The sequence below is a fragment of the Poecilia formosa genome, unplaced genomic scaffold, assembly GCF_000485575.1.
Source record: "Poecilia formosa unplaced genomic scaffold, Poecilia_formosa-5.1.2 Scaffold31, whole genome shotgun sequence".
In the NCBI taxonomy this organism is placed as follows: domain Eukaryota; kingdom Metazoa; phylum Chordata; class Actinopteri; order Cyprinodontiformes; family Poeciliidae; genus Poecilia; species Poecilia formosa.
In genome coordinates, this window is record NW_006799970.1 from 2,918,913 (window position 1) to 2,935,469 (window position 16,557).

General features: G+C 44.5%; 1 protein-coding gene across 1 annotated transcript in view; it reads right to left on the bottom strand.

The window, feature by feature from the left end:
• Positions 1 to 15,333, bottom strand: part of LOC103136351 (protein jagged-1) — a 54,247-nt gene extending 38,914 nt beyond the window's left edge. The window contains exons 1-2 of the mRNA XM_007549552.2: positions 14,553 to 15,333; positions 7,454 to 7,801 (exon numbers count right to left, since the gene is read on the bottom strand). Coding sequence (XP_007549614.1) covers positions 7,454 to 7,801; positions 14,553 to 14,681 — 477 coding nt within the window. The 5' untranslated portion in view covers positions 14,682 to 15,333. The remainder of the gene's footprint in view (positions 1 to 7,453; positions 7,802 to 14,552) is intronic.
• Positions 15,334 to 16,557: the final 1,224 nt, after the last annotated feature.

Here is a 16,557-nt window from a genome sequence, read left to right on the forward strand (position 1 = left end):
TGTGTGTGTGTGTGTGTGTGTGTGTGTGTGTGTGTGTGTGTGTGTGTGGGGGTGTGTGTGTGTGTGTGTGTGAGTGGATCCGGATGCATTCGGTGCATTTGGGTGTGTCTGTGGGAGGCAAATTAAAAGGATTGTGAAGAGAAAAGTGAGTCTGCAGATGTGTATGTTCAGACAGCGGTATCAGCATACATGCAGGTATGCAAGGCTGCACAGGAGAGTCAATTAGAGGGGGGGTGAGGGGGGACAAAAGAGAGGAAAACACAAGCGACACACAGAGGAAGAGTGAAAGAGAAACTCCGGAGGGGAAAGAAAGCTCCGACTATGCTCGTCTACGTTCGTTTCTCTTCAGCGGTTTCCCTCTGCTCGGCTCCCACACAGCAGGAATGTGCAGGTTGCAACAATGGCTGTGTGTCTCCATCACATGCTATGAGAACGAACGAATGAGGCCGCCCTCTGTTCAAAACCCGGAGACTAAAGTGCATTCATTTTACTACTCTAAGCATAATTAAGGAACTCGACTGCCGGGGTGCTTTCATTTTTGAAATTTCTCACGTTCACTTTTTATTCTGTCCGATGAAAGTCTCGTCCCGCACCGAGATCGAAATGTCCGGCAGATACATTTACAGTCCAATTTGGATATGAAAAACGCTGCAGCTCATAGAGAGGAAGGGGGGGACGCGTAACGGGTTAGAGCTGAAATAAATGTGTTATTGGAGCTGTAAGACCGAGGCAGAAACCCACTGATGTTTAATATTCTGCTGCTACAATCCATTCAAAGGCTTTTTTTTTTATTGTTTACTTTCATAACCAAATTATATAATGGCCAGATGGTCATTTGTAGAAATGTCCAGCTGGCCAATTGGTAGGCAATACAGAAAACCTTTTGAAACCTGGATTCCCTCCACTGCATTTATCTCCTTTGACCTCTACAGGAGGCGACGGCCTGCTACCAACACCGAGTTACACCAGCACACACGTAGATCTGCAGATAAAAGTGCCGGGTACGTGGAGGTGTTTGGGGATTTGTTTGGTTTACAACCAGAGCTGCAGCAACGAACGGATGAAATCAATAAAAATCAATTAATAAAAGTTTTGGCAAATAATTTTATTATTGATTCATGCTGAGGCCATGTCGCAGTCGTTCACTTGGTCAGTGCCAGCTGACTGATTTATGGATCAATCAAAAAAATAATAATAATAATAATTGACTGGTTAATCAAATATTAAAATAACCATTAGTTGCAGCCTGAGCTACAACCGTACAGTAAACGCAGCGACTGCAGGAGGGGATCGACTATTACGAGTCCAGAAGTTTGGAGGAGGAAGTAATGATAGGTGAGCTGCAGCGTCTCATTTTACATTCAGAAACCAAAAATAAAAAGATCACCATAACTTTGAATAATTGTTAAATAATATAGACAGACAGTAAGTTCAATAATTACTACGATAAATTACTGCAAAATGGTCACAGATTACACCTTTTAGTGAAACGACGTGAAGTTGATGAGAATGAAACGGGACAAGATGCTAGCAATGTTTTTATAGGAGGCGAAAGTTCACTGTTTGGTGTTCACAGATAAAGTGAAAGGTTTCATAAGTATTTTCAGTTCATAGTGAGAGACGCAGTCCAGATCCAACGGAGAAATAAACCAGATACAAACCATAAACTGTGGCGTTCTCTCAGTATTTACCAATCAGTCGTATCTTCACGGTTTCTGTTTTTCTTTCCTCTGAACCATAAAAAAAGAACTTAAAGTGCTTTTTTAATTTCATTTCCAGCTCATCTGAAGAGGCTAAGGTTAAGAAGCGACGCTTTCCCAAGAGGAAAACTTTTACAGCCGACATCGGACAACCTGGACAAACTTTAGACATTTTTTCCTCATTTCCATCATTTTTGCTCAGACACAGTCACCTCTAATCCTCACATCTGTGCAGAAAATGTTAAAAATGAGAAGAAATGTTCTTCTGTTGTATTTTTGGGGGGGCACAGAAGGTATCCAGACATTTTTTTTTTTTTTTTGCACAATATGTTACCTTGATACGGATGTTTTCAAACTGAGAAGAAAAATTGTGAGGCTTAAAACAGCCTCCAAACATTTAGCTACTAGAGATAAATAAAATCCATTTTTTCCTCAAAGAAAAAAAAGCTTCAAATCTGATTTAAGCCTCTCTGCTGTCTGCAAAGGCATTGCAATAATAACTTTAATTACTGTAATATCCATAAGGCTGCTGTGACAGATGAATATTTTTGGGCCGTATGTGAGCACTTAAATGTAATTACTTCCTGTTAAAAGCTCCATGACTGAGGGGACGGTCCCTGCTTTTAGTGCTTGACCTTCTTCCCATGTTTTCAGCACACACACACACACACACACACACACACACACACACACACACACACACACACACATATGTCACTTATAATTGTCGCAAAAAAATTGATTACACTGTGTAACAGCTTCTGACAGTAAATCATATTTCTCAAACACCAGGTGTTTCAGATTAATATCAAAGATGCAAACTAGATTATTTGATGCAAAAACTTTTATTTTTTTTTTCCTTTCATGTTTACGATACTTAAGGACGCGGTGAGGAAAAAACGTAGAAATGTGAACACGATCGCTGTTATCAGCCTGGATTCCTTTTCCTAACATGAAATTGAACTTCACTGATAATTTTCTGAGGTTGAATGACGGCATTCAAACGCTCGGGGAAGCTTTCTGTTCTCTCACGCTTCCACATCCAGGAACAAACTCTGTGACTCGGCGAGAAGCCGGGGCGGTTTACTGCAACGCATTTGCATGATGGAAGCAGTTTGCATGTCGCTTTGAGAAGAAGGAGATTGCATGTGCAGCGCACGGTCCATTTCCTCATCTCATGCGTTTGTTTTAGAAGCAAAAATCATCCGATTTGAGTCATTATTAATGTACTAAAACTATCAGGTATTTCCTCGAGTTTGGTTTTACGTTACTGCAGCTTGGATTTGGTGCTTTGCTGCAATGTTTGCTTTGTGTCAACACACACACCTTTCATTTATTCATGATGAAAATGAATAAATGAGAAGCAGCCAGAGTCCAAAGAATGGGTTTAAAAGGCATTATAAAGAATTAATAATCAAGCTCTACAATATCTATAAATGATCAGTATTTAATAAGCGTTCCCCATTTCCTCGTTCACAGCTCGCACTGCTCCATCGCTTATGTAAATTATTTTTGTTGACTCAATGAAGCTACTATAAATATATATTTATCGCTTGTTGCTAAAGGTTTCCATGTCCAACACTCACAGCTACTCTTCAGTAAATTCACATTTTGTGCCCGTTTTTGTCATACCTAGCAAGCGGTATCCTTTAGCGCTAAGCTAACTTTTCGGATGTATCCTCCCTGTTTTGATATGACTCGTTGATAATTTGCCATCCAACATGTTTCAGTTCAGTTTCACTGAATTTTGTGGAGAAAACAGAACCGACAGAAAAGGATGTTCTTGTGGCTCAAGTAAGAACATCTAGAAACCAACACGTCATTCCCTGATCTAAACAAACTCAAGTCTCTACAAAACTTTTTCTGACTTGTAAAATCAGTCCTGACAGAAACTGTCCTCAAGCTCCATATTTTCAGCAGGACAATAACATAAATCAGCCCAGTAAGTTTCCCTTTTTTGGAGTGGCCTAGCCAAAGTCTGGGCTTAACTTGAGGCGAGAAACGACCTTAAACTGTCTTTTCCTCTTCATCAATAAAACCATAATTTAAAAAAATATATATATATATTTGTCTCTTCTTGGGTTATCTTTTTGTTCTATTTTGGATTACCTGAAACATTTGTGACAAAAACAAAACAAAACAAAACAAACAAAAAAAAAAAAACAGAAGAAATCTGAAAAGATGCAAACACTTTTTTACTTCAAAGAATGTCCAATTGACCTTAATGATTTCACTGAAGTATTTAAGAGAAATTCCTTTATTCTTCAATGACTTTAATTAGTATTAGGGACGAAAAAATGATCAAAAACACTTTAAAATCCTACAGGAAAGCAGGATAATCAGGCTGTTTCATAACTCTAAACCCTAAATATTCCAGCAGCAGACAGTGAGATAAATAAAGCGAATCCCTCATAAAGGTAAAAACAGGCGATGTCCTCTGCCAGCCTGCCTCCTTCCACTCAGCGTTTATTTGTTTCTGCTCGACAGAAGCTAATTAAGCGCTTTCATGTCAGCTTGCTTTGCTCCTCTCATTGTTTAAAGCAGAGCTAATACCTACAGAGACAGAGCTTCAAGAAATGACTTATGCTATGAAGTCTTTGAACTTGTCAAATCTCAGCTGAAAAAAAGAAAAAAGAAAAAAAGAAAACCCAGACTGCTGATTGTCTGTTCCTCTGGGGGCCGAGAACAAGTCGTGCTGCTCAGGATCACAGATTTTCCAGGAGGCGACAAAAACAAAACTTGATTTTTTTTTTTTTTTTAACGTTCAAAACCAGACCAAAAAAAAAAGTATAGGATTTAGATTTATAAGGAAAAAAGTCCTAACACGGACTGAGAGCAGCTTAAAGGGGATGACACCTGGCCTTGATCGCATCAGGCACAAAGCAAATACAACGAATTACAATCATGCCCACATTCATAAGCAAATGCACATATTTCCCTGGAGAGATTAGAGGAGGGAGGGCAGGAGGACAGAGAGAGAGCTCACCTTACCTCATAATGACTCGGCTCACCTGTTGATCCCCTCACCTGGGGCAGGGGGATCACCCCCTCCCCCACCCCCCCGCCTCATAGAGATGGCCGGATAAAGCCGTCCTTTCAGCTGAGGCTGCCACGGAGCGCCCCGATCCGGCCCGCCCCACGGCGCGGCCCTGAAACCGATCCAGGTAGGCTTTCTCACGGAGAAACTTTCTCACACTCGCACCTGCCAATCACACACCTCCCCGGAGAGCGGGAAGAGGGGGACGAAGCTCGGCGCTCACGCAGCGTGCATCCAGCACGCCCAGATGCAAATGGCACACAGATAAGGGAAGATAATTGGCTCTGGGACAGCGAGTCTCACAGGTAAACGGGCCGATACCGATCACAGGGAGGAAACCTAGGCCGGTGTGCAGGTGTATTAAAGGGACAGGGAGCTTTATCCTCATCAGGTAAATCAAACAGTTTTTTAGTGCGGAGACTCCGACACGCTGGAGGAGTGAAGGAAACATGTTTCCCCACATCACACACATTTTTACAACATGTCACGATAATAGAGCTTAAACTGTGGAAAGCGTCGAGATAAAAACCGAACCCGCCATGTAGGGAGCAAACTAAGAAACAATCACAAGGAGAAGAGAGGAGGAGGAGAAGGAGGAAGAGGAGGAATCCTTTTAGCCAAAAACTAAAATAAAATCCATAAAGTCCCGCAGAAAATTATGGATCTGCCAAGTCATTTTAGAGGGATTCTCTTGAGCTTTAAACGAGCATTAGCTGCTAATGGAGTCTGAAAAGGAAGCAGCTTCTGTGTCTTTAATTCACCCAAGCTGTGCTTGTTGTTTTTTTTTTTATGTTAATAATGAAAACATGTGGAGGGAAATAAAGGAAAAAAAGAAAAAAAAGATGGCTGGAGAGGGGAATGAAAAAGCCGAGCTCAATAATCAATAAACCTTTTGGCCACTCTGGTGTTCTGTTTTGTCATTAAATTACTCTTTCATTCACGGATGTCGAGTCTGGCAGCCAGGAGTAGGAAGTTCAAAAAGCTCCCGAAAGAGCAAAAGTGAAAACATTTGGATGGACAGAAGAAAGAGAGAAAAACCGAGGAAACCAGTGGATGGAAAAACAGGACTGAACAAATTGGCAAACAAACCGACCCCAACATGCATCCCTCTAGGTGCTACAAATAACCTTCATAAATGAAACTAAATACACAGAGCGACTGTGGATTATCGATATTGCTAATCTATATCTGATAATCATAAACAAATATCCGCTGTTGATCGATTTTATGTTTCATGTTACAGGCACCTTGTGCAACTTGTGCAACTTTTGTTTGATCAATCTGGGTTTTTCCCAAACAATCAAAGTTTTTTTGTTTCGTTGTTGTCACAGGAGACCGTCTGATAAAATTGCTTCTAACAGGAAAAGCTGCACAGACAATATTTAATTCACACAAAATAAAAATGTACCTTTGTGTTGAGCAGCTGGAACCCCACTGAGATATGCTACCACTACATATCAACAAGTCGTATCAAAACAGAGTAAACACGCTAATGCTATATAGCACTTCAGCAGACTTCAAGGTTCAAGATTCACCTATTTGTGGATTTTTCTGGAAGATATTTTATTATTTATTATTATTTAAAATGTTTGGAGAAGAAAATGCAGCTTGGGAAGCTGAAATATGAATTATAGTTTAGTTGGTGAGTACAGCTAATTAACATCTGGAGCCTCCATGGCTCTGATTAGTCACCAACTCCAAAGGATTAATATTACCTCCAGTCAGACGATACATGTTGGTAAAATGAAAAGATTATTTTTTTAAACCTAAATCTGCTAGAGGTATTAATAATTATGAGCCTAAATTAACTTGATGACTCAAATGTTTCATCTGAAATGACTCAAATCAGCATTGGAGGACAAACTCTCTAGTTTGATGGCAGATCAAATCTGCTGCCTTCAAACAAACAAATCTGGCATCAAAATATTCCTGCTTTCCTTCTTAAAGTGTCATTGGGAAGAGATGGGGGGGAAAAAAGGAGAAAATGTTGAGCCCAGCTCATCAAACCATTTGATGACAATTTAGTCTTTAATTGGCATCTATTTTTAAGTCTCCCGCATGCAGGCATGCAGATCGAGAGGTTTATTTAGTTAGATTTTATGTTTTAAACGCACTGATGATCCCAGAAAGCAGCAGCCATTATCACCCCAAGAGGCTCTCAGCAGATGACAGCGGAGGGTTTCCCAGAATGAACTGAAGCTGATGTGGAAGGCGCTCATCTAGACGTGGCAAATATACTCACTTCAAAATAAATAAATAAATAAATAAATCCAAGCATGGATAAACAGCCATGATTGTTTCCTGTCACAAAACAGCGACGGTAAAGTGTTTGGACTCCTCACTGCACGCTCAAGGTCAGGAGAGAAAAAAAAAGGGAGGCCTAATAAAAGCCAGTGTTTGTGTTGAAATTAAGATTTTTTCTCCCAAGTAATAAAAAAAATGGATTTTTGCTTTGTGTTTCCAAAGAGAAGGCATCTCTTCTCATAAAGAGAAATTTAGCTGAAATCGGGGAGCTGTGTGGTGAAAGCTGCTGTAATGGCTCCCAGTAATAGAAAAGCAACATCATGTGAACTCTGACAGCGAGGGGTTATCATCACTCCAATCTAGCCTTGGTTCGAGAGGATTGTATTATACTTGAAGCTTAGCCTGTTCCCTTGGTAACCATACTGGTAACAAGCACATCCCCCACCCCATCCTCCATCCCAGTAGTACTTACTGGCCAGGCATATTTGAAGTGAATGGAGATGTGTCCGTTAGTCCCATCATCTCCTCCTCCTCCTCCACCTCCTCCGGGTTCGTGTCCTCGGTGCCGGAGCGACAGGGAGTTTCCGCCCAGGACGCCCGTTGTGCCGGACCCGAAGGTGCATGTCCCCATGGGGACCACCCGGGCCTGGTACTCCTTGAGGCAGGCGTGGAAAAAGGTGTCGCACTGGTCCCGGGCAGAGCAGCGCTGGCCACCGGCGCCGCCAGCCTGCAGGTCGCAGCAGTCTCCGTCCTGCAGGAGGCCCTGCGGGTTGTGGAAGTGACGGATCTGGAGCTCGAACATCCCGGCGGCGCGCACAGCCTGGACCGGGAGAGAGAGGGCAGAAAGTAGTAGAGCGATAAGGAGGCGGGAAAACATGGAAACTCTCAGAAAGAAAGTTGTTCCTCAGAGCTCCGAGTCAACTTTAAGTTTCCTTCCCGGCTAAATCTGACGCGGGCTGACTGAACAGTGGAGCGTTTTCTGGGTTAGTTTGATTTGTTCAACAAAAGCAGGACCCCCCGCGGAGGACCTCTGCAGCAGTACGCTCTCTAATCACAATGAGAGCCGCTGGTGCTTCAGCTCCCGCTGAGCTTCTGCATCCCGCAGAAGGTTTACACCATTAGAGAAGAGAGCGAACCTCTGTGTTGTCATATTCACGCATATGCTGCTGCTTTCAAACACGTCCACCACCTTGCAGATGTTTTCATGCCCCTTGAACTTTTCCACGTTTTGTGACGACGCAGCTACAATTGTCAGCGTGTCTTAGTCGGGTTTGTGTCCCACTGGGAAGAGGAAGGAAAATGATTACTGGTTTTTACTGCAGCTCCAGTTTTGTATGTCTACAGATTTAAATTTGTCTCCACTCTTCTGAGCCTCCATCAGGTTAATCGAGGGAATCGGAGAAGACTGATTCCTGACAGATTTTCAAGTAGATGTAAGTTTGGACTTTGACTAGGCCGTGTGTTTGGGATCATCGTTCTGATGGAAGGGGATCCTCTCTGGGTCTCTGGTCTTTTCTTTTCCAGCCTCCCAAAACGGTTTTCTACCGGCATCAGCCCAGATTTAGATCTATTTATCTTCCCCACAGCATCCTGCTGCCACCACCGTGTCTCAAACTGCAGATGATGTGTTCAGAGTAAAGAGAAGTGATGGTTTCCCTCAACAAGTAGGAGCTTTGGATATTTTACACAAGCACCTGAGGCCTACAAAGCAACAAAAAAAAAAAAAAGTATTTTTGTCTAGTTTAAATACACTTGAAATAAGACAACACTATTGTACTTTTTCATAAACACGAAAGAATTATCGACTTGAATCAAGCTCCTATGTCTTGCTGAAAGTTGCTTCCAAGTCAGTTTTCTAAGATATCTGCACAGGAAACTCAACCAAAAATACTTGGTAATATTGTTTTTGTTGTTTTTGCAGTGAGGGTTCATCCCCTCAGGTGAGCTACATTTAAGTAGCAGGTTTTCCTCTGAAGGCGTCGCACTCTGTGCACTTTTTCAGGATTTTATTGGCAAAAAGTTTTTGGAGGGCATGTATAATTCATTGCTGGATGCTCTCTCTTCCAGCCAGAGAGAGAGAGAGAGAGAGAGACAAGTGAATCAGGAAAAAGAAAAAAAGAAGAAAAGAGAGAGAGAGACAGAGAGACATAACTCTGATTCCCACAACTCTGTCTGACCTCTGGAGGGGAAAAAACAAACTTTTCCATCTAAATTATGAACAGACACACCAAACACTCCTGCCATATAATCCTCCAACTGTTTATCTCCCCACTTCCTTTTGTTTGCCTCGTCCCCTTCTCTTTCTTTGCTATGTGCGGCCGCCACTCCCTTCTTATTCTTCCCTCATGTCCTCATCCCCAGGGGGAAACTCTGGATTCTCCTCCTCCTACTCTTCCTCCTCCTCACTTCTTTCTCAATGCGAAGCTGTGATGTTCCTGTCATTTCTCTCCCGGCGGCGACAATCGGCCGCTCTGCTTTGTGTCCGTCGGCTCGTTTCATTCTCGGGGTTGGCTCCTTATTTGTAGACGAGCAGACGATTCGCTCACACACACACACACACACACACACACACACATATGCCGGAGTTAATAAGACCCCCTGAGATTCCCGGAGCAGAAGGGTCAGGTATGTGTGCGTGGCAAGAAGGGGGAAAGTGTGTGCCTCTTTCTTTTTTTGTTTCTTTTTCTTTTTTTGCAAAAATAAACCCGCCATAATCTGAGTTTGCCAGTAAAGCCCTTGCTGATCCACAGACATCGCGGCTACGCAGCTCCGATAATCGGAGCTGTGAACCCAAAGAGCCGCTGTGAACCCGATCGTATGCGACGCGGTCCCAAGCCGAGCCAAAAATCGGCCCATTGTTAAAGAGCGAGTGTCCCCCCGCTGCACCCGGGGTCCCTGGGTGGGTGGGGGGGGGAGGGGGTCCGGGGCCTGAAGAGAGAAGTGGAGGAGGGTGGGTGGACTTGGCTACATCAAAAGGCCTGCGGAGATACAGTGGCGCTCATCACTCCACATCCTCCTTTCTTCCTCTCCTCCGCTCGCTGCCGGAGCCATTCCCCGCATACCAGCGTTTCAGCGCTCAGTCGGGGCCGAGACAGCGAGACAGAGGGGTCTGAGCCGGGGGGCCCCTCCGGCCCGCTCGGCAGGAGACCCCCGGCACTTAGAGGCGCGCACAGAAAGGTCCCCCCGCCATTGAAAAGACGGATATTTATGGCTCAGTAATGGAACTGACCGTTAAAGGAAGAGGAGGCCTGAAAGCAGGCAGGGCGCAGAGGAGAAATGTGAAAGAGCTTAATCGCACAAAGTGTTTGTGCTCCAGTTTCTAGTGTAAACACACCAGTACACCTGAAGTAAGATAATAAAAAAATTAAACAAAGTTATGAGTAACTTTTCAGCAAGATGTATGAGCTTGTCTAGTCAATAATATTGATGAGAAAGTTGTGGTTCCACTAGCAGATTATGTAACTTATAAAATAGAACTTTTTCATCAATATTAAGGAGTTGTTGACTTAAAGTAAGCTTCTACATTTGCTGAAAGGAAACTTTTCAGTCAGTTTTGTCTTGTTTTAAGTGTACTAAGATGTTTGCAGTAAAATAAATAGACTAGAGGACTTAGTGAGGTTTTGTGTTTTTGAAGTTCTTCTTTGTCAAATCGCTCAAGTTCAGTCAGATTAGACGAAGAGCGTATTTGAACACCAAGTTTCAAGTCTTTCCACAGGTGTAAATCAGTCTGGACTTTGACTAGGCCATTCAGACACATGAATGCGGTTTGATCGGCTCTGGTCGTGGGTTTAGAGTCGTCGTCTCTCTGGAAAGTTAATGCTGATCTGCTCCCCTGCTTTTACTGCGAATCCCCACAGCATGACGACGCCTCCACCATGCCTACTTGCTCAGGGTGTTGGTTTTCACAGCATTCAGCAAATGGGACTACAAGCTCAGCGTTGATCTCCCCTCAAATAATCAACAGTCAGATGGTTTTGTGGACGTCACATCAGTGAAACATGTGCAGATTTGTCCACCTGAGCTGCAGCTCTCTGCATCCGCCCCAGAGTTGCTGGGAGCATAAGAAACTTAAATTGCTCTGTGTCCATCTTGAGGCTTTAAAGGTACATTCATGCTTGGATTCCTGGATGGCTCATTGTTTTCGCTTGTCTTAACAAGACCTCCGCGGATCGCCCGCAGGTTGCTCAGAACGCTTCGGAAAAGCTTCTGACGAAAGTTCTCCAAGTTTTCACACGTTACAGTTCTGCTTATTTAAGTGGCACGCACTGCGAAGCAGCTCCAAAGTCCTCCGCCACGTCCGATTTCTGATTTATGGAGCTTCACATACAACGACTGTGTGATCAGGACCTGCCGCTGGCTTACAGCTGAGCTGAAGAAGAGGAGAAAAGCTTCACGATTGTCGACAACTTGTCATATTTTAAACCTGTTTTCGGTAAATGTTAGTTTAGTTGTTTGCTTTCAGTGAAGCACGTTGGGATTTTTGCCTTGAAATCGGCTCATTAATAAAATGTCAGTGTTTTCAGAAGGTGCCTTTGTTTCTGTCTTCAGTTTCTGCGTACCAAACTTCTGTTTGAATGTTTATCTACAGGTTCCTGAGGTGCAATTTATCTTCCATCGACCCTCAAAAAAAGAGGCACACAGACTAGAAGGTGGCCTGTGAAATCTGCAGATTTGCTCCTTTTCTTTCTTTGACATGATCCTGCAACTGAAAATCATTTTTTCTTGTTTAGCTTAAGAGTGTGCTGTCTGCAAAAGAATAACCCCACCCCCTCCCCCACTTCAATTCAAAAGAAGAAGCGTCCAATAATTATATTATGTGAAAAGAGAATGAAAAAACGTGATTCTCATTCATTTCTCTCTGTCTGTTTGAGCAAATTTACTACAAATGAACTTCAAAGATGTGCAACGAGTGGAGCTTTGATCTCCTCTCCAGACATTTTCTGCGAACCATAATTGCACAGCATGCTGGATCGTATGCTCTATTAAAAAAAAACATATTGCAGAGAAGATAAGACTGGAAGGACGGCTTTGTCTGATGAATCGCAGGTTCTGATACTTCTCTCTCTCCCCTGCGTTACAATGAAGGGGCGAAAACAGCTGCAGAGGGTCCTGACTCTGCAGTGCAGTCAGGAGCAAGAAGAAGAAGAAGAAGAAGAAGAAGAAGTGTGTTGTTGCTCAGCTGTGAAGGGGGCTGCAGAGGTGCAGAGCTGCCCCATGTTCAACATTCACACGCCCCGGAGTTGATTGGCCTGTGGCCCTGTGCTCCACACACACACACACACACACACTCACACACACACCCAGGAGCACAGACGCTGTTTGTGAGCTCAGCGCTCAGAGCAAAGGAAAAAATGTGCTCACACACACACACAGGCACACACACCGGGGACCACCTCTCTGCCTGGTGGGTCCTGTCACACATCACAGCCGTCCTGTCAGCAGCGCGGCGCAAAAGGTGCAAAGATAATCATTTCTTTCCCCCCCTTTCTCTCTCACAGGGGAAAAAAGTAGCATAAGACTTGGTTTTTTTATGCGACTCAATTCCTGAAGAATGTCAAGAAAAAGCCGAGAAAACACCAAAACAGATCTGCACACACGGTGTGACTGCTAAGGTGTTTACACCCTGTGAACTTTGTCACAATGTGTCACGTCAACGCCGCAGATTTCAGCGAACTCGTATTAAGACACGGATGAGTAAAACGAATCTGAAAAGTGTGCGACGCATTTGTATTCAGCCACTCTGAGTCAGATCAGGGGGATGCACAGCTTCATCTCCTACCACAGACTTGATTAGATTCACGTCTGGACTTTGACTAGGGCGTCCCGACACACATGTGCTTTGATTTACGACTGAAACGATTAATCGGATGAATCGCAATGAATCGATTACTGAGATAATCGCCAACCAGTTTAGTCGTCGATTAATCGCTAACTGGAGTATTTGGACTCAAAAAGTGGCCATTTGCTGACAGAACAGCATATTGAGAGCAGCAATTAAGTCAAAAACTGTTCAAAATATGAACATTTTGCATCTAGAGTAAAAAAAATATATATATATTTTCTTTCTTGTAACTATGTTAAACCTAAAACTCTTTGAGTGGGATGGTTTTAGCTTCACCTGGTTCAAATTTCAAAAAGAAAATCTCTCATTAAGCACCTTTCATTATGCAAATATTAATCAATTAATCAAAAAAAAAAAATCAACAGATCATCCCAACGCTGCATTGATGCTAAGTCAAGACTTTTACACCATTTAAAGTATTTTTAGCTGCAGATGCTCAAGTGAACACTACAGGAATGTCACGTTATTGCATTTTCTTCTTTAAAAAAGGAACCGAATTATTCGTCTACTTGGATATTTTTAATATATTCCTAATATTGCGTTAAAAAGGCTTGTGTAGCTACATGAAAAATCTGCAGAATGAGTCAATTTTGACATCAAACTAATCGATTCATCATCAGGGTAATCAATTGAATAACCAATCACTAAAATAATTGTTAGCTGCTACTTTCCCGCCGACGCCGACCAGCTTCCACATCCCTGCTAAGAAGAAGCAACGCCCTCAGCATGACGCTGCCACCACCGTGCTTCACTGTGAAGCTGCTATGGCCAAAAAGCTGAGCTTTTGCTCTCACCAACTCGTTCCCTGTGTCTCCTGCGGCTTGTGGCAAACCGCAAACATTGTTTGTGCCGATCCTTTTAAAGAACACACCGCCAACAGACTGTCCCGCCTGAGCTGCGGGTCTCTCCGACTCCTCCAGAGGTTTTTACTTGCCTCTGAGCAACCATTACCTCACCCGACCGGTCAGCTTACGGGGTCAAGTCTTTGCAGGTTTGCGGTTGGGAACGATTCATTATTTTTCCTCTCCCGCCGTCACTATTACGCACAGCTGTCGTGTCAGTGGAGTAACGCACATGCGGCTGTGTGGCGCGAAGGAGGATCAGGATCTGCGATTTGTCCGATTCGTGTGGGAGCGAAAAGCTCCTTTATGGCGCGGTGAGGTGGACACCGGAGGGGGTGTGGTGGCTATAATTAAAGTGTTATCTCCGCTCCGTTACTCAGAAAGGATTCATTAAATTACCTCCGAGAGAAGAAGCTGTTTATTTGGAACATAAACCATCCAATTATTATTATTTTTTTCTTTCTTTAGGCCTGATTATACATACTCTCTGGTAAAACAGTGATAAATGCAAAAAACCTGGGGAAAAAAAACATCTTTTTTGCACCCTGATAGATGAACGATTTGTGTTTATAATTATTATTATTATTATTATTATTATTATTATTATTATTATTATTATTTCTGATAACTACAATCAGCCTCTGCTGACAGCAGGCTCGGCAGCGGGCTGAGACAACAGGTGGGCGCATCGCCATGGGAGCAGAAAGAGGGCAGCACAAAGCCGAGCTGGCGCGTGGACTTTACTGGTGGCTATTTCCACTCAGGTGTTCTCTAAAAGAAGAAAGAAAGAAAAAAAAAGAAACCACACACCGAACTGCATTTGGCAGGTCAGCCTCGGGGCTTTGAGGTTCACGCCGCCCGAAATAGCACTTTAATCGTTTGCTTACCCGCGGCTGCAGCGTCAGGACGGCGAGAAGAATCACGGCCGGCTGCAGGTGGAGGCGCGCCCTCCGGAGCTTTACGCCTCCGCTTCCAGGACCCATCGGAGTTCTCCCGTGCGCTCTGGTGCTCTCCATCCCCGCGTCCAGGGAACTGGAGAGAACTGGAACAGTACGCTGTGCGCTCCGACGCTGGTGGTGGCACTCCTCTCCCTCTCTCTTTCTTTCCCCTCCTCCTCCTCCTGCGTCTTCTCTGCGCGCAGGTCTCCTCTTCCTCAGACTCAAACCCTCAAACTCCCACAAGGCAACTTCATGGCGTCGAGAGAACTGGAACCCGCCGTGACCCCCTCTCTCCCTCCTCCCCCCTTTATCCCAGCTACTGCGCCCCAGCGAGCCCACCAGCCCGCATTTGCGCCTCCTGTCTAGATGTCAGCGCATAAATCCACATAGTTCAAGGGAACACTCTCCTTTTCCTGCCGCCACCTGCGCTAAGAGGATTTGAGGGTCCAATCTGCCTGCTCACTTGACTTGAACTCTCATCCCAATTAGATGACACTCTCTCTTCATCTCCGCCGTCTGTTTTCCGGGCTTGTTCTGCAGGGCAGAAATAACAAAAAGACGCCGATTCTTCAGGAAGAAACGTTCATCATCCAGAGCGCGAAGCGAATAAAAGTTGCATCTCTGCAGCGGAATTGCTCCTCTCTCTCTCTCTCTCTCTTTCTTTGCAGACTTCTCATGCAAGCGGCTGCATGGCCGTTTGGTTTGTGAACCCGATCCGAAGCCTGGAAGGGGCAGAGTCAGTGTGGGAAACAATGAGAGAGAGAGAGAGAGAGAGAGAGAGAGAGGCGCAAAGGGTGTGTCCTGAGGCAGGGAATATCCTTGTTTCAGACGGGATGGTCCCCAGAGCGCAGCAGAGCGCTCTCCTCTCCTCGTTGCCCCGCAGCCCACTTTACTCTTTTTGTCACATTTACACGTGGGATTACGGGCGATTCGACTCACGGACCCGCTTGAGTTTCCCCTCCACCTTTGGCGACACCTCCCTGGTTTCAGTCTTCCAGTTTCCCCTCCTCGGCTCCGCCGGGCCAATTAACTGCTGTCACAGCAGCCCTCTCTAAAAAAAGAGAGGAGACCTTCAAACTGAACCCACTTTATAGGAAAAGGGGCTCTTCCGCTGATCTAATAAAAACCGTTAACAGAAACGAGGAAAAACATGCATTACATGAGGAAGTTAGGGTTGTCAGCCCAGTGTGGCATGACCTAGGGGGCGTCACCAGTGGCGCAAAAAGTGGGCATGCAGCGCATGCAACGCATAGAGGCGCTGCACCAGAGGGGGCGTCAAAACCCCGTCTGGAGGGGGTGGCGCGCCGATGATGTGTTCGCATCCACTTCAGCGCCCTTGCGGTCCTTCACCTCGCGCCCTTCACCTCGCGCCCATAACGAGGTAAATGTAGCTAATTTTACCTTTCACGTACCTTTGTGCAGGGAGGCGGGGAGGCGCCGATTTGTGTGTTCGCATCCACCTGAATGATATGTAGTTGCGACACTGGGCGTCACAGTCCACTCATCCATTTCACAAAACCCGTCAAGATGGTATTAACACTTCATTTTGCTCTCTCCACGTTTTGTCAAACGACTGATCAACGAGGAAGTAGCTCCAGACTTGCATTTTTCAGATACACCACTTGTCTGACATTTCTGACTCAAACGGCTTCACACCTCTTCTTCTCTATGTAGACAGGCTCTCCAGAGTCCTGCTAATGACCTGATTGTTTGATTCAGGTGTGTTGCAGCAGATGCACATCTAAAAGCCCTCAAGGACTGGAGTTTGGCCTTGTGTTATGCCACGTAAGGAGAGTCCTGACGTGTACTGAAGAGAGTCGGGTCAAAGACATACGGTTGGTGCAACCGGCCCATCACAGAATTTAAAAGTCAAACAGGAACCAGAAACCATTTCCGATGAGAAGACTATGGAAATCAAATCTACTGAGTTAAATCTGATGCACTTCCTCAGTGA